The 21,228-nt window shown below is 46.4% G+C and overlaps 1 protein-coding gene across 1 annotated transcript in view; it reads left to right on the top strand.

Moving 5' to 3' along the window:
* The window catches only part of znf423 (zinc finger protein 423), a 181,993-nt gene that overhangs the window by 41,043 nt on the left and 119,722 nt on the right, over positions 1–21,228 (top strand). Inside the window, exon 4 of the mRNA XM_072694860.1 lies at positions 9,263–9,463. Coding sequence (XP_072550961.1) covers positions 9,263–9,463 — 201 coding nt within the window. The remainder of the gene's footprint in view (positions 1–9,262; positions 9,464–21,228) is intronic.

Below are 21,228 nucleotides of genomic sequence, written 5' to 3'. Positions count from 1 at the left end.
ATACTATATACTGCAACTACAGCACTGAACACTGAAACCACCTGTATAATAGTACGCACACTGTTCTAAGTATAAGTTCCTTGAGGAACATTTAGGGGTTCTTCAGTTTGAAACTGTGGAGGAACCTTGGTGCTTTAAGAAACTGTTTTCTTCTAAAAGCCTCTTCTTTTCCTCAAACCCTTAAAAGTTTCTCAAGTGTAGGTTCCCCCTTGGTCTAACCCCTCAATTCATGGGCTCCACATAACTTCTGAAGGTGTCCTGTGGTACCTGACACCAAGACCTTAGCAGCAGATCCTTTATGTGCTTTGTGTTGTGAGGTGGGGCCTCCCTGGATTGCATTAGTGAGCTTTGGGCACCCATGATCCTGTCGCCAGACCACTTTTAGTAGGTTCTGACCACTGTATACTGGGAAAGAACTACATGACCTGCCTGATGCCTGATGTTTTGGAGGTGCTCTGACCCAGTAGTCTAGCTACATTACAGTCTCAGATTCTTACACTTGCCTATTTCTTCCTGCTCCCAGCATGTCAACTTCAAGACCTGGCTGTTCAATTCTGCCTAATGTGTAGATCCCACCCCTTGGAAGGTGTCATTGTAACCGGACGATTAATGCATAATTCATGGTTATTCGTTATTTTGAAAATACACAAATCTAATACTATTTAAATACATGTACAGTAAGTACAGTGTTACAGTATAAACAACAAAGACACATCTGATTGTCTTTAATATCCATCAGCGTGCACTAGATCCACCCACACCTGCACTTTCACTGACAGCAGTCGTACACCCTGACAGAATCTTAAACTCTAAGGAATGAGAAGGCGAGAGAGAAAGAGAGTGAGAGAGAGAGAGAGGGGGGGGGGTGAATGCTCCTCTCTTTTTGTCCGACTCTATTAGCAGCCAAGAGAGAGCCTTCCCTAGTTTTCAGGGACAGGATGTGTAATAGATTCAGACAGGTAGGCTCTGTTTAAGTGATGAGATCAGACATCCCTAATCGAGCACAGAGCGGCGCTGCCATCTGACTCATGTCCTCGAGGAAGAGAAGAACTCTTCGGTACTGTAGCACGCTAAGACACGCTTAGCCCAGCTGATCCATTTTACACTTGGCTGTCGCGCACGCGTGTGTGTGTGTGTGTGTGTGTGTGTGTGTGTGTGTGTGTGTGTGTGTGCGAGAGAGACTTGAAAGGTAGCCTTGTACTGTAGATGTTTTTATAGGGGGGGAAAAAGAGCAGCAGTCTTGTTGAAGTTGGAAGGGATATTTTTCCAGTGCAGAACAGCGGGGTGGAGGGCCCTTCTGTTCAGGCTGTGTGTGTGTGAGTGTGTAAATCTGTGCACATGCACATGTATATGTCATGGCTCTAAGGGTAAAACTCTAAGGGTGTGTGTGTGTGTGTGTTTGTGTGTGTGTGTGTGTGTGTGTGTGTCCTGCTCTGATGCTTGACATCATGAATTTCCCCTCTCTAGCAAACACCGGAGACACGGTTGCAACCACCTATAATACCATAACAACTTCTTAGCAACCACCTAGCAACACTAGATCACCCATTTAGCAACACCATAGCAACAATCTTGGATACCATAGAAACATACATTAGAAACATCATAGCAACAGCCTAGCAATGTTATAGTAATCACCAAGCAACTACTAGAAACCCCATTGCAGCATCCTGGTACACTATAGCAACGGCAAACAGTTTTACTCTAGTGACCACATAGCAACAGCCTAGTGACTGCGTAGAAGTGGAGACACTTAAGGCGTGCAACCAATCTGCGTTTCCTACTGGAAATGCACTGTTCCAGTTCAAAATGTAGTTTCTTTATGGGTCATTTTAACTGGTCAGATGTCTGTAAAACTGAATCATGGCATATGATGTATTGTGAAAATGTCACAAAGTAAGTAAACAACATGCTATTATAAGGTAAGAAATGAGGCATCGCTCAGGTTTTTGTTTGGTTTCTTGATCTGAGCCGAATCAATGAAGAGAATCAGCACATTTGTTCTATAGAGTATCGAACCTGAAAACACGTGTATCGTTACACCCCTACAGTTTCTCTACCCCTCGATACCTGAGCGCTGAGGCTGTCCCGCTGAGTGATGGAATGTGTGTTTATTGCTGTTCTGAATGTGCTGTGTGTTGGCCCATTACGGCATCGCTTCACCAGCGCTCAGCTGCCGACAGCTTCCGTTCTCGCTGTGACGTTTCTCCTGTCGTTTGTCTTTTTTTGTTGTTGTTGTTTTTTCAGGGAATTTCATTGCCGTTCCTTCCCCTCGGTGCAGTGGATGCCTCGCGGTGTCCGTAAAGCCCAGCGTCACTCCGACGCTAATTATTTTCCCTCGCTCACGATGGAGGCAGAGCTACACTGTTTTAAAAAAAAAAAAAAAAAAAAAAAGAAGGAGAGGGGGGGAAAAACATATCAACCTAACGAGGGGTAATTAGCAGGTCCCTGCAAGGCGGGGCTGTGCTCAGCTACACGACTGCTCTGTGGATTCTACTAATTCACTTCTCCTCATCTAATTACCCCACACAAACATGGCTGTTTGTCTTCCCTCAGAGAGAGAGAGAGGGAGAGAGAGAGCGAAAGAGAGAGAGGTGGAGGGTGTGGTGGGGGATAGCAGTGATATCTAAGCGATTACCCCCTCCCAAACACACACATACTGAGCCTGACCTGAGGCTTATTTCTATGTAAAACTAACATGGCTTTACGTAACACAGAGACATAAAGGGATTACTACTACTGCATTCAGTACTGTTGTATTTCAGTACTGTGTGCACTATTAGTACTATCCTCATTATTAGACATGTCATTAGCAAGCAATTAATGCATACGAAATGTAGCATCTGGTCATTTTCATGGACCAGCTCAACTGCAGAATCATGAATAATAATCAGTGGGAGCGTGACGATCCGCAAAATTCCAGTTCCGATTCACCGCAACACAAAGGAATTTCATACTTTTTAAATATATTAATATCAGCATTTTAAATGCATCGGTTTATTGTAGCATTCAGCATTAATAAAAGTACAGCTTTGTATGTTAGGCCACAATGGCTGTACAAAAGGCCACTGTATGGACAAAAGTATTGGGACACCCGCTCCTTCATTATTTCTTCTGAAATATTCTTCTTTCTTTCTATTCTTCTTCTTTCATTAAAATAATTAAAAAATACAAGTTTATCCTGCTATTGTTGGAGTAACTCTCCTACTGTCCAAGGAAGGCTTTCTGAAGCATTACTGTAAGAATTGTGTGATTGCATTCAGCATTCAGTCAACTCCCCAACTCATCCCAAAAATATTGGATGGAGCACCAACCATCATCATTCCAGAGAGTTCCACATTTCCACGGCTTTACAGCTCAATGCTGGGGGGGGCTTTATACTCCTTTAGCCCACACCTGCCGTTAGAGGGCATGGTGCCAATAGGTTCATTTTTATCTGCTCCAGAGAGTCCTATTCTATTGGCAGTATTTCTCTACAGGGACTAGCCAAGCTGTGTGTGTGTGTGTGTGTGTGTGTGTTTGTGAAAATGTGCCATCAATGGGGGCTATTTAAAGTAGCTGAAAATAACATTCATTAGAAGGGGTGTCCACAAATATTTGGACAGAAGAAGCAAGATGTATAAAAAAACTTAGATAATATTAGTTTAGCAGCATCAATTGTAAATGCATGTGAGAGGCATGTGTTTAAGGTGGTTAAGGTGCAGTTGTTTGAGATTTTGATGAGATTTTAGGCGGTGCCAGAGTTGAGCCGTATGTATGTATACTCCTCCTGACGCGGTGTGACCCCGAGTTTGTACACTAGTATCAGTAGTAGTAGTAACGGTACCAAAAGCCAACACATTGGCTTTCCCTTAAGACGATGTAAAGAACAACAGCCAGATTCACATTATGTCAAATGTGAAAAATGGCATAAATGGAGATCCATTTGAAGGTTTTTGTGTTTTTTGGGCTCTTTCTAAAGTTTTCTAAAGTCTCATTTCTAAACTATTGGACAGAATCTATCTGATGCAAATAAACACTGGTTTAAAAGATCGCTCAAAGCGTAACATCGATCTGATGTCCATTATGTTTTCAAAGCAATTATCTGTCCATATCGAAAGGACTCAAACAATATTATTATGCATCTCTAATACAATTCCCATCATTGTTTTATTAATGTCCTCTTTACCTTCTTCAGCTTCTAATGGTTAATATTTACTTCTTTCCCCACTGAATTAGAGAGAAGTGTGCAAATGTGCTATGAACCACTGAGATACTGTGCTCTTAATTAGGCCAAAGGATTTCATATTTCCAGTCTGTGGCCTAAATTTATTGCTAAGGTAGTTGTTTTTATTTGCAGTAATCCAACGCAGGTAAATGTGCGTATTTGTGTGTGTTTGTACTCATTTGTGTGTGTTGGCGAGAGAAAGAGTGTGTGTGTTTGTATGAGGGCTCCTGGCGCTGGGATGGGCTGTGACTCAGAGATAATGGCCCACTGAAGAGAGAGGGCCAGGGGCTCCATCTGGCTGAGGGAAGCGTGAGGTGGGCTGTAGGGGGGGAGACCCCACGGGACCCCCAAACTCTCATTAACACACTGCTCCCACTCTGAACGGGGGGCAACACACACCCCACCATAAATTACTGATTAAAACACTCACACACATATACACACACACTTAGGAGTGGAGGTATGACAGTGTGTAGGTGTGGGTGTACTCATGCATGTGTGTGTGTGTGTGTGTGTGTGATGGTTCTGTTGTGTGTGTGTGGTCCCATGTTTGATGACTCTATGTCTACATTCATGTCAAGGTTATTTAGCTTACATGCTGATGCAGGTGACTTCCCGACCACAGCACTGATAAATGATGGGCTCAATCAAGGGCATGACAACAGTGCACACTGAAACCTGCCCACTAAGGAGGCTGCGCCCGGCCTGGTTCACACCTACGCTCTCACACAGTGGTCAGTCTAAAGCCTCGCGTGTAAAGTGTGTGTTTGTGTGTGTGTGTGTGTGTGTGTGTATGTGTGTGACTGTCCTCTACAGCCAGCGTCCCACAAGGACAGAACGATGAGTCAAGGAGAGCCATACTGAAAAATTCATACTCCCTTTACCTCGTAAAACGCAGCATCCTTTAAAACCCATTCGCCTTCGAAAGCCATGATTATGGCCAGCAAGAACAACAGCGTATTGGGATTTTACATTGCTTGTTGTTTATCCATATGTCATTGAGATTTTACTGGATGTTGCAGTACAGTAAAGTGCCCTTATTATTGTCGTTGTACTTCTACACTGAAATCTTTCTCTTCGCATATTCCAGCTTGGAAAGTCAGGGTCGGAGCGCAGGGTCGGCTATGCTACAGCACCACTGAAGCAGAGAGGGTTAAGGGCCTTGCTCAAAGCCCCAACTGTGGCAACATGGGCGTTGAACCAAAAAGGCAGTACCTATCATTCTATACAGAATACATTAGTTACACTTACACCCCGTTTACACCTGCTCACGACCTGGTATCCTGATAAGATTTTAGCCACATGATTTTACGCTTGGCATTCAGATGGGCTTCCAGTGAGTCAGACTGAAATCTGATCGCTGTGTGGTGCGAAATATGGAGATTCACTCACTGTGCAGCAATTATTTCTATTGTTTCGGTTGTACTGGGAGGGGTCTTGGTTAGGTTTTGGTAGTATTAGCATCAGAGCTTGGTAAGAAACAGCCCCCATTTCAGCAGTGAAGCTGGTAACGCTAGCAGTGTAGCTGTATCAGAAGCAGCAATATGTGTGTGTGTGTGTGTATGTGTGTGTGTGTGTGTGTGTGTGTAAGCGTATTGCAGTGCGTTCTGGAGAGAGATGTGGGCTCTCTGAACATATCAGCGGACATAAAGCGGCCTTGTTCATCTGAATGGCTCTTTAGAAATCATTAGTCTCCTCGGACGGCGCTCTCCTCGCACGGCCCTCGTTTCATTTGGCTCTCCTGCGCTGCTGCCGAGTTACGTTTGAAAAGCCTAGTTTCGAAACGGCCCTGCCGAGCCTTGTTAGCCGTGACCTCAGTGTCCGCTTCCCCACAACCTGGGCCTTTATGTTGGGCCTGTTTTTGGGGATGTTTGTCTGTATGTGCGGGTCTATATGTCTGCATTATGCTGTTTTTGCCAGAGAAGCGAAGATCCAGTTTGGAAAAGTTAACTTATAGGAACGTCAACATAAGTAATACCTTGGTAGTTTACCACAGTTGGCTCTTATGAACACACACACAAACAGTTATCATTTCACCAGTGTCCCTACTCCCTCTACAGACTCCCTCTCCCTTTGTGTGTGTGTGTGTGTGTGTGTGTGTCTATCAAGGCCATGGCTGGAGCTAGCAAGAGTGCAGCTGGGATGCTCAACACATGTGTATATCAATCTATTGCAGACAGAGTGAGAGAGAGAGAGCGAGAGAGAGAGAGAGAGAGAGAGAGAGAGGGGGCTGTAATGGCAGTAGCCCTGCAGTCTAAATGGAGTGTGTTGTGGAGACCCCCCCTAGAGACCACCTCCCCCTCCGGAGAGGAGGAATGCTTACTGGAGAGCATGGGGGGGGAGTGATGGCAGGCAGGAAAATGGAGGTGAAATGGGGAGAGAGACGAAGAGGCAAAGAAAGAGAGAGAAAGGAGTGGGCGAGCGAGTGTAGCACTTACTGAACGTGTGTGTGTGTGTGTGTGTGTGTGCAGTTTGGAGCGATGTGTACGATGCGCCAGGAGCTTTTATATTCCGCCTGCCGTCCTACAGCGCGGAGCGGCGCACGCCAGCCTTGTTTCGTCCGGGAAAAAAGATGGAGGGAGGAGAGGAGGAGAGGTAGAGAGGGCCGGAGCGAGGTCCCGTCTGGCTCCTCCCTTGTTGCCATGGTAGCAGGTTGTGCTGGCATGTGCCTTGGTTGGCAGTGCCCATACCTCTGGCATCAGGGTACCTGGGGGAACGATGGTGTGTGTGAGTGTAAGTGTGTGTGTGTGTGTGTGTGTGTGTGTTTGTGTGTGTGTGTGTGATTGAATGAGGCAAGGGAGGGAGTGAAAGTGTGTTACTGCCACTATCCATTTTCACTGAGATTAGAACCTCTCATGGATGAAATAGTGCAGTTAATGCACCTTTGTGTGTGTGTGTGTGTGTGTGTGTGTGTGTGTGTGTGTGTGTGTGTGTGTGTGTGTGTGTGTGTGTGTGTATGTAACAGCAGCTCACAACTACTATCAGTGTAGTGTCAGTTAGGGGCCTCTCTCCTCCCTGTCCAGACGGCACTCTCACCACTGGACAGATGGCCATCCCGCACACACTCACATATACACACACATACACACCACCCTCCAAAACCTCCCAAACGCTCCCACCTTCACCCCCACCTCTCCAGGACAGGGTGGGGAGAGAAACTAGAGCACCTCAGCACTTCCTCACTGAAAAAACCCTCTCCAGACTCCACCCCCCCTTTCCCTACCCACTCTACTAAAACCTCAACCAACCACCGGCCACCCAGCCACCCGCAGCCCGAACTGGGCTGGAACCCAAAGCGAGTCCCAGGCTGTCCTCTGGCCTACAGCCCTGAGCTCCAGGCTCCATTAGCCATTAGCGGTGCTAGCGTTGCCGAGCCTGGCCAAATTAGAGCTGCTGATCAGAGTGTGGCGAGCAGAGGAATGGCCACCTCCTGCTTCTCTCTGATTGCACAAGGCCAGGATGATTAGACAGGATGTTAAGCCCGGGGGAGCCGCTCAGCTGCCCCCACCCTCCCTCCATCTTTCCCTGCCTCCATCCCTACCTCCCTCTGCTTCTCTTTTCTCGTCTGCCCTCACATTCCCTTCTTTGCTCGCTCTGTTTCTTTCTCCTTCTTTCTGGCACCTTTATTCAGCAGCTGTGCCAGCAGCATCTTCAGACCTTTCATTCTCTGCTCTCTCTCTCTTCCATCTCTATGGACCTTAAATCTTCAGACTTCTCTTCATCACTCTTTTCTTCATCATTTGTCCTCTTGATATTGTTTTGTGTTGATATTGTGATTAGACATATGCACTTATTCAGTGCAATAAAATCTTCTTTATGTATCCTAGCTCAGAAAGTCAGGGTCAGAGCGCAGAGAGGGTTAACCCCTTAAGACAAAAGTAGGACGTACATGCCACCGCCTTCTTCATCTGTCAGCCAACTTTAATAAAAAGCATTGCTCCCAACACTAGGAGGGTAAGAACTTAACCAGCCTCTGCTTCATTGCCGGGCAGTTGACATGCTCAGAGGAAAGTGGCAGGTCCCCAGGTCCGACGCACCAGCTAACAGGTGGCCGTGCCAGGCCAGTTGTGTTCTCTCAGACTCTGGCTGCTGATGGCAAAGCAGCATGGCTGCCCCCTGGGGTCCGTTTCCTTTCTTCCTCGTTTGTAGTGTGTGGGGAAAGAGCGGCTTCCAGCTTCGGGCGTAAGTAACTCTGACGTCACGGTATGCGGTATACCCATCATTAGGCCCATCTCACACCTATCATTCCCTATTTTTACTTTTCCCTTCTCTGCATTCTTCTTTTCTTCCTCCTTCTGTCCTCCTCTCCTCTCTCTTATTCTCTCTCTCTCTCACCCCTTTTCTTCTTTTTTTGGCTGGTCTATTCAGTCTCCCAAGTCTTCTTTCTCCTTCCATCATCTACACCTACCTTCTCTTCTCTTTCCTTCCCTTTACCCTTATCAATCCTTTTCTTTGTCTCCATCGCTGCATCCGTATTTTCTCCTCCTTTTGTCTTCCTCTTTTCTCTCTGCCCCCCTCCACCTCTCTCTCTCTCTCTCTCTCTCTCTCTCTCTCTCTCTCTCTCTCCCTCATTCTCTCTCTCTTTGCGGTCTCCTGTGCAGTCCTTTCAGAGCGCAGCGTTTAATGTGATAATAAGGTGTGAAAATGGAGCCACAATGGCGGAAGGAGGATTGCGCTGGCGGATTTCAGCACCACAAGCGTATGTGTGGCGCGCGGACCTGGCTGGAGCCTCAGAGCTCCGTAGCTTCCGACTCTGCCCACCGTGCTCTGGACCAGCGGCTCACACAGGCTCTGCGCACACTGTGTAGACTACAGTGCACCTTCTCTTGTGTTTGCTTGCTTTGAGAAGTGATGCTTGCTTGTTCCTGTTCTTTTAAGGGTCTATTGTGACCCTAGTGTGTTACCCCGCTATCCTCCAAGAGAGAGCAAGGCCCATTGTGCCTTTTATTGCCTGTGTGTGCTCAGGTTATTTATACATTCATTCATTCATTCATTCAAAAGTTTGACCATGCTAATACAGTTCTGTCTGTCGTATATGTGTGTGTGTGTATGCAGATGCAGCCGCGCCAGAGCGTGACTCTGAAGGGAAGGACAGGGCCGGCGGTGAAGATGGTGAGCACAGTGTGACCAGTCATGATGAGCGAGCAGGCGAAGAGGATTTGGATGACGAGTCCATCTTCACCTGTGACAACTGCCAACAGGACTTTGAATGCCTGGCTGACCTGACGGAACACCGCACCAACCACTGCCCTGCAGGTATGCTGAAACACGTCTGTGTGTGTGTGTGTATGTGTGTGTGTCCACTGTGCCTTTACATTCTACTTTATTATAATAAAGCTTGCTTTGTCGAATCAATATTAGAACCCTATTTCCCAAAGTCCCCCTATATGCATTTCATTTACATTTTACATTTACGGCATTTAGCAGACGCTCTTATCCAGAGCGACTTACAAAGTGCTTTGCTATTTACCCAAGAAAACCTCAGCTAGTTAGAATAGACTAATAGTTCAAAGATACCTCTAAGCTTAGACATTACTAAACACAAGACAATAAGGTGACCATAGTACTCTATTCGTCCAAGTACTCTCTGAAGAGGTGGGTCTTCAGTCTGCGTTTGAAGACAGCGAGCGACTCGGCCGTTCGGACACCCAGGGGCAGCTCGTTCCACCACTTTGGTGCAGGACAGAAAAGAGCCTGGACGCTTGTCTTCCACAGACTTTAAGGGATAGCAGGTCGAGCCGAGCCGTACTTGAAGCTCGAAGGGCTCAAGTATGGAGGGGCTGCTCCGTTCTTGGCTTTGTAGGCCAGCGTCAGGGTTTTGAATCTGATGCGGGCAGCTACAGGAAGCCAGTGAAGAGAACGCAGCAGTGGAGTGACATGGCTGAATTTAGGGACATACGTTGAATATGCCTTGAAACCCCTCTTTCTATATTATTTAATTATTTGCCATAATATTCATAGCTTGCTGAAACAAGTGTGCCTCCAAAACGTATCCAAATTCATATTATGTTTAAAAGTCAAAGACTGCAAAAGTGGAGATACAAGGTCTCTGTGTGTCAGCAACGTTATTCACTTGTGCAGTATAGCAAAATTTATATCTCAGCTTGGAAAGCTGGGGTCAGAGCGCAGGGTCAGCCTCTTTAACCTCTTAGACCTTGTATTTAAGCCCACACTTCTTCAGTCTCAAAACTGTTACTGTCATAATTAACAGCATTTATAAAGGCCCTAAGATAGAACCTTGTGGGTCTCAACATGATATTCTTAACCAAATTCTTACTAAAACCTTTACAATAGTTTCTGCATTAAGATTAATAACTGAATAATAACCACCAGGGTTAAGTTCCTTTGTTTAAGAGCTCGGGCACACCCGGGTATCGAACCCCAGACCCTGTGGTCAGTAATGCAACAAATTAAGTACAGATTCTAAACTCTCAGCTGATATTTACTTGCTATTTAAGTGTAATTATGTAGTTGCATTATTATGTACATAATTAAGTTACATAACAAACAATTTTTTGATCCTGTAAATAAAAAGAAATGGAGACTTCTGAGGGTTACAGCAAAGTAAAACACAAATTGTGACTCTGATATCTTTCACTACAGGGGCTGCTGCGTTGCTCTAGGCACATTAGAGTCAGCGTACACAGCCTGTGTATATGTGTGTGAGTGTGTGTGGGTGTGTATACTCGACCCTGTGTCTCAGGCTGACTGCTACTGCCTTCTATCCCAGCCTGACTCTTATCTCTCACCACCATTTGTGTCAACATGTCAGCGTCGAGTTTGCAGTGGCTTCTTCAACAGAGAGCTGTGCGTGCATACTAGTGTCACTGATTTTGTGTGTGTGTGTGTGTGTGTGTGTGTGTGTGTGTGTCTAAGTGTGTGTAGAGGGGGCCTGCTCCGGGCTGCTCTGGAGTCAGTGGTGTCCCACAGGAGAGTGGTGTTTTAAAGCTAACACGCTGTACACGCACACAATGCCCGTTATTACAATCGCGGTAATTAATGAAACGCTGAAAGCGGCCCTGCAGGGGCATCTGCTTCCTCGCAGATTAATCAAGGGCCTCTCCTTAACGAGCAGAAACGGCGCGTGGTGGGGGAGAGCGAGCGAGAGAAGGAAAGAGAGAGCGAGAGAAAGGGAGAGAGCAGTTGGATGGCCCTACAGTAGCCTATTTGTATGTGTAAGGGCATGTAAGAGAGTTTGGGGGGGGTGGAAAGGAAGGGAAAAGCATATTTTTCCTTTCCTTTGTGTAAAATATTCAATCAGGCCTTGATTGAAGAGGCATTTAGTCGCGGACGTGGCGTAAAAGCGGTCGTGGGGCACGTCAGCGGCAGGCCTCACCACGTCCGCGAGTGGCGAGGACGTGTTTCTGGGGGGACACAATACGCCGTGACACACAGGCCTCTTCCCTCTTCCCCTCCCTGCTTGGCTGTCTGGTGGCGGTGTAATGAAATCAGGGCCCAGGATATGAGATGCGCTCGCTGCTCCCCAGCCGTCAGACGGCTACGTGTTGCTTAGCAGACGGGAGGGGGAAAAAAAAGGAGAGAGAAATGAAATGAATTGATAAAACACAGCATCCCGGGGGACAGAGTGCTGGAGATTGCGGAATAATCCAGGGCTGCGGCTGGGGGATCACATCTCTGCCTGCGCCGTCCTCCCTCCCAAACACACACACACATTCTCACTCACCCTCTCACATATACACACACTCTCACACACACTCACAAAACATTCAGGCTTTATCATTATTATTATTATTGAAAAGAACGGTAAATTAAAAAACACTCACTGGCGAATCCTTTTAAGTTCTCTGCATACCACTGGGAGACACTCCAGTGGGGGGAACAGAGCCGCATGCTGAACTGTGACTGCGTCAGATAGGGCACAAACACGCACCATTTTGAGTGGGAGTGTGAGTGTATGTGTGTGTGTGTGAGAGTGCATGCCATGTTGTGGCGAATAGTTGGCTCCCCTGGCACAGTGCAGGGCCTGGCCAATAACACTATACCAACAGAAGGCTTATAAACTCCACTCTATCAATTTAGTGTTATTATTGGGAGCACATGGCACTCGGTGTGGTAATATGGTCCAAGGCAAACCCGGCCTTGTCGCAAAATGAGAGAAAATTCCATTTCACTAACAATATTACACGCACTATAGGATTAAACCTCAAATCCCATAATGTGGGCCGCATGTGTTCGTGTACGTGTGTGTGTCTCTGCATGTGTGTATATGAGTGTGCATTGTGCCGACCTCTTGTTTTCAGGACAAGGTTTTGGTAACCGATACCAGACCTAGCTTTAAAGGGGTAGTAAGCAAAATCTCCACCTATATGTCATCACTGTCATGCAAAAACCTTACATCTCCAAAACAGCAAAAATGTAGGAAGATTTTATTCAAAGTCATTTTGGAGCATTTCTATAGGTCCACTCATCATCACAATTTGACACCAAAGTCATAAGGTGGAGAAAAGTGGCCTAAATGGAGGTTTTTGCTTAACTTAATCAATATATATCATTCAGCAGTTACATTCTAGAACCACCTTTGGTTTCCTTAAGAACCCTTTTTGTAAAAAAACCCCAAAAAAAAACATAAACAGGTCACTTTGACCTTCTACTTGAACTTCTACTGAAAGTATTGTAAAGTCAAAATCCCAATTTTATAATTCGTATTTCATCATTTTGTTCTAAATAATTGGGGTCAGAACTGGTTATATATAATATATGAGTTTATTCAAATAAATGGGTTAAATGGTTTGGAACAGACCTTTTAGAGGCAACCAAATACACCGTTAAAATGAGCTAGCTTTGTCTCCAGCAAATTGCTGTTAAAAAGTTTCCACATCTTTTAAAGGGTCTGTGATGTATCTCTCACCATGGGCTCTTATGGGTGAAAATAACGGTATTGGCCTGCGTTAGCATTGTCTTCCTAGCCTTGTTAGGATCAGTTTTTCGAAAAGATGTGTTTGGTCGGCTAGTGTCTCACAGGGAGCACATGCTCCCAGCTTGATGACATTTTGTGATCGAGGGAATCCTGTTTAGTGGGTGGGAACTGGCAAATGATGAAATTTGGTGGAAACTTGCAGAAAAGAGAAGGAAAAAAAAAGAAAACGGAAAGCTAGTTAGCACAATCACGCTTAGCAGCAACAAAGCAGTGACTGAGGGACATTTCTTCTCACTAAGCCACACTTTAATGTGACGAAAGACTCTGGCGATGATGTAGAGAGACCGTAGATCTGTAGCTATCTGAATCTCTAAATAATGTAGCTCATTGAACTACATATCTGACGAGACTTGATTTGTACAAGGTGGAGTCGTCTATTCTAATAAATGCATGGAAAACTATGATGTCGCTCTGGCAAGGAGGGCCTCCCACCAGGTGGGAGTCTGTAGCACAATTTGCATAGTTTGTGCCTAGTTCTAGCAGTGGCTCCCAACCCTGATCCTGGAGTATCCCGGACCCCCTGCCCTTCACATTGTGTTTACCGTGCTCGCAATGAGCTAATCATCTCATTAACAGTCTGCCCTTCCAGATTTGGACTGAGGTATATTAGAGCAGGAACCATTAGGACCAGGGGTGGGAAGCACTGGTGTATAGGACAAAACCAGCACTGCTTGTATACACTTCTTCTTCTTCTCTCTGACCAGGTTTCCTCTCCTCCTATATCACAGCTGTCACTTCTTTACTTCAGTAAATGACAGTGTTTTTCTAACCATTTGCCCTCCCTCCACTCTGAGCTTTAACCTTCCACTTAGGGCTCAGTTACTACCCCCCCATTTTTGGCATGTGTGTCTGTGTGTCTGTGTGTCTGTGTGTGTGTGTGTGTGTGTGTGTGTGTGTGTGTGTGTGTGTATGGCATGTAAAGGGATAGTGTTGCTTGATTGGTATCTGTGCGTTTATCTTCCGGCATCTGCCATCTTTTAGATTTTGTGGATGTGTGTGTTTGGTATATTTAGATCTTTTCAGGTTTTCCACTCTTATGTTTTTGTCCAGTCTCCTGTGAGTGTGTGTGTGTGTACATGTGTGTATGTATTTATGCAGGGTCTGGAGGGTTTTCTGACTGTAGGTTTGTGTGAGATACTTGTGTGGGTGGGTGTGATCCTGTGTGGTTGGGTGTGATACTGCGTGTATGTGTGTGTGTGCGCATGCATGTGTGTGTGTGTGTGCGGGCCGAGTCTGGGGGGAGTCTCTACAGGAGGAAGAATCTGGAGCACTGGCTCCCTGAGGAGCGCTTGGAAAAAAAAACCTCAGATCAAATGGAGAACATTCACTGCTCCGCTCCGCTCCAGTGCCCTGCGACCGGCCAAGGTTGGGCTATGGCTGTTAACAGCCCTCTCTCTCTCTCTTCCTCCCTCTGGCTCGCTCTCTCTCTTTTTCCCGTTCCCCTGTGGCCATATGCAGCTGACCCCCCCCCCCCCCCACCCTCAAACCCCCCTTTCATCAAACACCCCCAACCCCCTTCCTGGCTACTGGTCAGGGCTTCAGTTTAGGCCTTCTGACCCTCTGGGTGTGCAGGAGAGGAGGCCCAAGGTCAAACCTCCAAAGCGAGACCTGCAGACCTGCCGTACGGCACCCACAGCTGGTCATGTAAACCAGGGTTTTTCAACTTTTTCTCAAGTGACCCATATTTATTTTTTTATTATTTATTTAGGGGGCTCCAAAAGGGTGCATATGACTGCAGCAGGAGCTCACTAGTTTAAAACCCAACAATGCCACAGTCCAAGAGAGCAGAATTGGCCCAAATCTTGTATATCTGAAAGGAAAAGTGGACTATCAGGAAGGAACCAGTCATACTGCACCTCTCAACCAATCATATGGCACCTTATGCTAAACCACGCCCCTAATTAATGATTTTCTAGTCATAGCCTTAACATATCAGCCATAGTTTTCCAGTATTGGTAAGGTATCTTCATACATACACCATATGTCCAAATGTTTGTGGACACTCCTTTCAATGAATGCATTCAGCTACTTTAAGTCACTCCCATTGCTGACACAGATGTGCAAATGCACACACTCCTTCAGCTTGTCTAGTCTTTGTAGATAAATAATGCCAATAGAATAGGACTCTCTGGAGCAGATAAACATGAACCTATTGGCACCATGCCTATGGCTAGGGGTGGGCTAGTGGGCTATAAGGACCCTGCTATTAGGAGCTGTGAAGCAGTGGAAGAACAGTGTTCTCTGGAATGGTGGTTGGAGCTCCATCCCATACATTTGGGCTGAGGTGGGGTGGTGATCATGCAACATCCTAACCCCACTAACACTCCTGTCACTGCTAAATGCAAGGCAGGGGGTAATCAGGGGGCAGAGATGTGGCACAGTTTCCTCTCTCTAATACACACACTCACAGAAGTGACCACTGTGGTCCTGCAAAGCAGCTGAGCCCCCCCCCCCCCTTTTTTTTTAAACCATGAGCTCATACAGTCTTTACCTTAATCGGATAATGTTCTTCAAAAGCATGCGTGTGTGGGTGGGGGGGGTGTGTAAGCATGTGTGTGTGTATATGATGGAGTGTATGCACTTGTCTCCATGTGAAATAAAGGTCACAACTGATGAGGGACCAAGGGAGTGAGAAAGAGAGCGAGATAGAGCGCAGAAGAAGGCGATGGGAGAGAGGCTGTTGGAGAGACAGAGAGCAAGGCAGTCGTGTGGGTAAACGAGAGAGCTGTCAGTCATCTGGTGGGGCGGGCTCTCTGCCTGTCAGATACAAATAGGAGGCGAGTGCTAATTAACCCGCCTTCTCAAGACTGAAGGGAACAGCGAAATCTCTAGAGAGAGAGAGAGAGAGAGAGAGAGAGAGAGAGAGAGAGAGAGAGAGAGAGAGGGGAAGAGAGAGAGAGAAAGGGGGGGCTCAGTCAGCAGGAATAGCTCTCCTGCACTCACTCACTCTCTCACTTCACACAAAGAGAGAGAGAGAGAGAGAGAAAGAGGGGAAAAGGGTACTTTACTTGCGCAGAGACGTCACTCAGAGCGGCGTGTCACATCACACACACATTTTACACATATTTGTTAAGCAAATTTACATCCGATTAAGCCAAAACAACATTGTTGTTGTTGTTGTTTATTTTGTTTTCTGTTTACAGCTTTTTTTTTGCATCATCGTTTTAATGCATGCACACACACGCTTTTACACACTTGTCGGACGCGTGTGTTGGTCCTGACCAAGTTGGTTAGCCCAGTTTTTCTCGGCTCAGGACATACACTAAATGGACAAAAGTATTGAGACACATGCTCATTCATTTTATGTGTTAATCCTGAGTATATGTATAATGCCAGTCTCTACTGTCCAGGGAAGGTTTTTGGCTACATACAGTGTCAGCACCCTACCTCATCTCCCAACTCCCCAACTCATCCCAAAAGTCCTGGATGGAGCATGATCATTCCAGAGAACACCGTATCCACTGCTCCACAGCTCAGTGCTGGGGGGCTTTATACCCCTCTAGCCCACGCCTGGCATTGGGCATGGTGCCAATAGGTTCATGCAGTACTTCTCTACAGGGACTTTGTAAGCTGTGTATGTGTTGTGTGACCAAATGCATTCGTTAGAAGGGGTGTCCACAAACATTTGGACATACAGTGTATTTAGCCCAAGAAGATATAAAAACACACACAGACAGATGTGTGCCCTTTCTTTCTATGTTTGAGTGGACTGAACTACTGCATGGTTCAGTCTCTTGGGTGTCCCTGCAAAAAAAAAAAAAACACACACACACACACATATATATACACACAGAATTCACTCACACTCACTCCTCTTCCCCATTCGGCCACACCGATATCTGTCCTTCTAACAACCTACCCCCCCTTCCCCACCTCTGCCCCCTGAAGAGTTCCCGCCTGTCGTCAGGGTGGCAGCTGAATCCAGAGAGGCCAAGACTCTTATTAAAGCCACAGATCACTTTCCCCTCCGCCATCCATCCACACAGAGAGAGAGAGAGAGAGAGAGAGAGAGTGCAAGGGAGCTAGCTCTGCAACCTGATCCAGCATCATAGTAGACAAAGAGCTCAGAGGCCTTATTTGGAAGGGGATGTATTGTTTTAGCTCCAATATTAGTGCCTCCAGTTGTCCTTTGTAAACTGCTTTGTGTGAGTGTGTGTGTGTGTTCTTGTGTGTTGGATGCTATCAGCATTAGCTTGTGTTTGTTTTTGGAAGTGTGTGTATTCATTAGCTGGTGTTTGTTTTACTCGTGTGCATATTTGTGTAAACGCAACATTCTGCATGTGAATATTTGCAGGTCTGTGTTTATTATATTCTGTGTCTGTGTTTGCAGTAGTCAAGAGGGTGTGTGTGTGTGTGTGTGTGCACAAGACTGTTTGCAGAAATGAAAGCAAGTCTGTGTACGCTTCTTTGCGTTGGTCATCCCTTGCATCCCCCCCATCACCTCTTTTTTTCTTCTCTTTCTTTCTCTCTCTCTCTCTCTCTCTCTCTCTCTCTCTCTCTCTCTCTCTCTCCCCCTTTCCCTCTCGCGCTCTCTCTCTCTCTCTCTGTCTCTCTCTCTCTCTCTCTCTCTCTCTCTCCCCCTTTCCCTCTCTCTCTCTCTCTCTCTCTCTCTCTCTCTCTCTCCCCCTTTCCCTCTCGCTCTCTCTCTCTCTCTCTCTGTCTCTCTCTCCCTCTCCCTCTCTCTCTCTCTCTCTCTCTCTCTCTCTCTCTCTCTCTCCTCTTGTTTGTTTTATCTCTCTTTCTCTGTCTCTGACACTTCTTTCCTCTCTCTCTTCCACTTGTTCTATTCTTCTTGTTTTTATATCTCTTTATCTCATCTCTCATTCTCTCTCTCTTCTTTCTTCACTGTCTTTATGTCTCTCTCTCTCTCCCACTCTCCCTCTCTCTTTTCCTCGTTTCGCTCTCTCTCTCTTCCCAGTCTCTGTTCTCTCTCTCTTTCTTCTTCTTTTTCTTCGTTGTTTTCTGTTCTATCCCGCTCTTTCTTCTCTCCTTCTCCTTCCTCCCTCCTTCCCTCTCACTCCCTGCCTCCCTCTCTCTTTCTCTCTCTGTCTCTCGCTCTGTCTCTCGCTCAGAGCCGGAGGGTGGCCTGAAGATTCCTCCACTAAGCCCTTGGCACAGATACAAATGCAGTCACAGCTGGTTGTAAACTCAGGTTTTCCAGGGAGAGCAAGAGAGAGAGATTGAGGAGAGGGGAGGGGGGCACAGCATGGAGGGAGAGAGAGGGAGGGGGTTAGACGGAGGAGGGTTGTTTCGAAGCACACTGGAAGTCATTTTTCATCACAGGGTTCATTTTTCACAATGAAGTTCTCTCTCTCTCTCTCTCTCTCTCTCTCTCTCTCTCTCTCTCTCTCTCTCTCTGTCGTGGTCTGCCTCTCTTTCATTTTCTCCTTCTTTTTTTCTCCTCCTCCTTCTCCCGCCTTTTTCTCCTCTCCATGGTGCTGACAACTCCCCTTTTCCTCGCTTTTACGTCTTTCTCCTCTTTTGCCTTCGCCCATGCTTCCTCTTCTCCCCTCTTACTCGCTTTCTGTTATATGCTATCTCTCTCTCTCTCTCTCTCTCTCTCTCTCTCTCTCTCTCTCTCTCTCTCTCTCTCTCTCTCTCTCTCTCTCCCTTCTATCTCTCTCTCTCTACCAGCCCTACTTTTCTTTGCCTCCCCTCTCTCTCTCTCTCTCTCTCTCTCTCTCTCTCTCTCTCTCTCTCTCCCTCTCTCTCTCCTTTCCCTCTCTCTCTGAGCTGTTATGAAATATGGATGGCACCGGTTTGGGGAGCGCTGCGACTCTCCCTGGCAGAGAGCGTGGCTCTCCCTCTCTGCAGAGACCCGGCTTGTGCATGCACCTAAACACTTCACTGAGCAATCTGTCAACATGTCAGCAACACATGTTTGGTAAAAAAAAAAAAAAAAAAAGGAAGAGAGATAGAGAGAGAGAGCGAGTGAGGGAGAGAGAGAGAGAGAAAGAGAGAGAGAGGGAGGGAAAAAAAGAAAGCGCTTCCAGAGGGAGTAATGGTTCCCACCAGGACTCCGAAAATGCTTTGAATTCAGCAGATTTCTATTGCGGGGGGACTCCCCTGGGGTGCCTTTTTTACAATGCCTTGCATTTCAGAAATTTGAGCCAAAGACCCCTGGGGGCGTCCTTTCATAATGCCTGAAAATGTAGGGTTATATTGTGTGCAGTTCCCCATGGGGGCTTTATTAATACCTGAATTCTGAGGCACTGCAAATTACACAGGGACTCGGCGGGGGCCCGCGCTCGCACCAGGAAGGGAGAAAAACTCTGCAGGGACGTTTTCTCTTCTCTCTTCTCTTCCTCTTTCCTCCCCTCCTCTCCTCCTCTCTCCTCTCCTCTCCTCGTTCCCTCTCTCTCTCTCACTCACTCACTCTCTCTCTCTATGTCTGTCTACCTCTCTCTCTCTCGCTCTCTCTCTCTCTTTTTTGTGCTTCATGCAAGAGTGGAATAGAAGAATTTGCCAAAGGACACAAAAAAGTGTGTGTGTGTGTGTGTGTGTGTGTGTGTGTGTGTTGGCGGCAGACTCCTTGTATTCAGCTTGCCTGCTCAGAGGGAAAAATCAGCCGATTAAAAATGTAACTCTCCATCCCTCTCTCTCTCTCTCTCTCTCTCTCTCTCTCTTTCTCTCTCTGTCTTGCGCTCTCGCTCGCTCTCTCACTCTCTCTCTCTCTTTCTGCTCGTGCGCTGTGTGCTGCTGTGTTGAGCTTGCAGTCGGAAGAAGGGAGAGTAAATATTTGGGCTGTCTGTGTGTGCCCAGGAAAAAGCTGAAATCTGTTGGAATATCCACACACACTTTTTTTTTCCGCCTGGTCTTAGGAAAAGGGGGAGCTAGCGTAGTCCCCCCCCCCTCTCTTTCTTTCTCATACTCTCTCTCCCTCTCTCTCTCACTTGCACATGCATACACACACACACTCATTTGTATTCATTGGCTTGAAGAATGCAGTGTGTACTTATGAATAAATGTCCAGATAATAAAAGTACACAATTACAGATCTATTTTTCTATGTATACCTCTGCCCATGTGCATAATTCATGTGCTGCATATTTGCACAGCCATACATCTTTATATTTCAGCATGTGGATGAGTATTATTAATGCTTAGGCTCTGCATACAGATTCGGACATACATACGCTAAAAGGACAGAAGTATTAGGACTCTTGCTTTTGTTGGAGTAACTGTCTATACTGTCCAGAGAAGGTGTTCTCCTAGGTTTTGGCCCTTGATTGCATTCCGACAACAGTCTTAGTCAGGATGTTGGATGACCACCTCATGCCCAACTCCTCAACTCATCCCAAAAGTACTGGATGGAGCATGATCATTTCAGAGAACACAGTCCCGCTGCTTCACCGCTCAATGCTGGGGAGCTTTATACCCCTCCCACATTGGTACAGCCGATCAACCCACCTGTTCGCAACTCCCCCTACCACTAGCAATGCTCCCACCACTAGGAGGGTAGGGACATACCGAAGAGGGGTAAAGCCAGACCCCTGGGCCCTAGTGGTAGGGCATTAGACCGCTGAGCTCTACAGGGACTAGACAAACTTTGTGTGTGTGTGCGTTTGCATACTGTGTCAGCAAAGGGTAGCTACATGCATTCATTAGATGGGGTGTCCACAAACATTTGGACATACAGTATACTCCAATATATATACTACAGTATGCAGCTGCTGTACATTTAGACTGTTTGAGGTAGTGAATAGATTTAGGTAAGACCTAATTAATGATTTAAATCATAAATAAAAATGAATTGAATTAGTGCCTGTTTTCAATAGGCCAGACCTTATTTCACAGGGGGGCTGGGTAAGCGTGGGGTTGTGCGATCGAGTCCAGTGAAATGCTGCCCTTTGTTGGTCTGGGTAGATGGTGGAGAACAGGTGTTTTGGTCCACATTCTACAGTCAGATGCAGAAGTTCAGTGAAAGTAAGCTGCCCTAAAGGTATAGTCAATGTTATGGTAAGACCAGTTCAAGGTTAAGCGATATGGTGCAAAATATTTTGATACGTAAGAGCTCACCATTGGGGAACACCTTAGGGTCTTCTAAGCCTTCAGAGAAGGCCTATTGGTTTCTGAGAGGTAA

This window comes from Salminus brasiliensis, chromosome 13 (assembly GCF_030463535.1).
Source record: "Salminus brasiliensis chromosome 13, fSalBra1.hap2, whole genome shotgun sequence".
NCBI classification, from domain to species: domain Eukaryota; kingdom Metazoa; phylum Chordata; class Actinopteri; order Characiformes; family Bryconidae; genus Salminus; species Salminus brasiliensis.
This window is presented reverse-complemented; position numbering and strand designations above follow the sequence as displayed.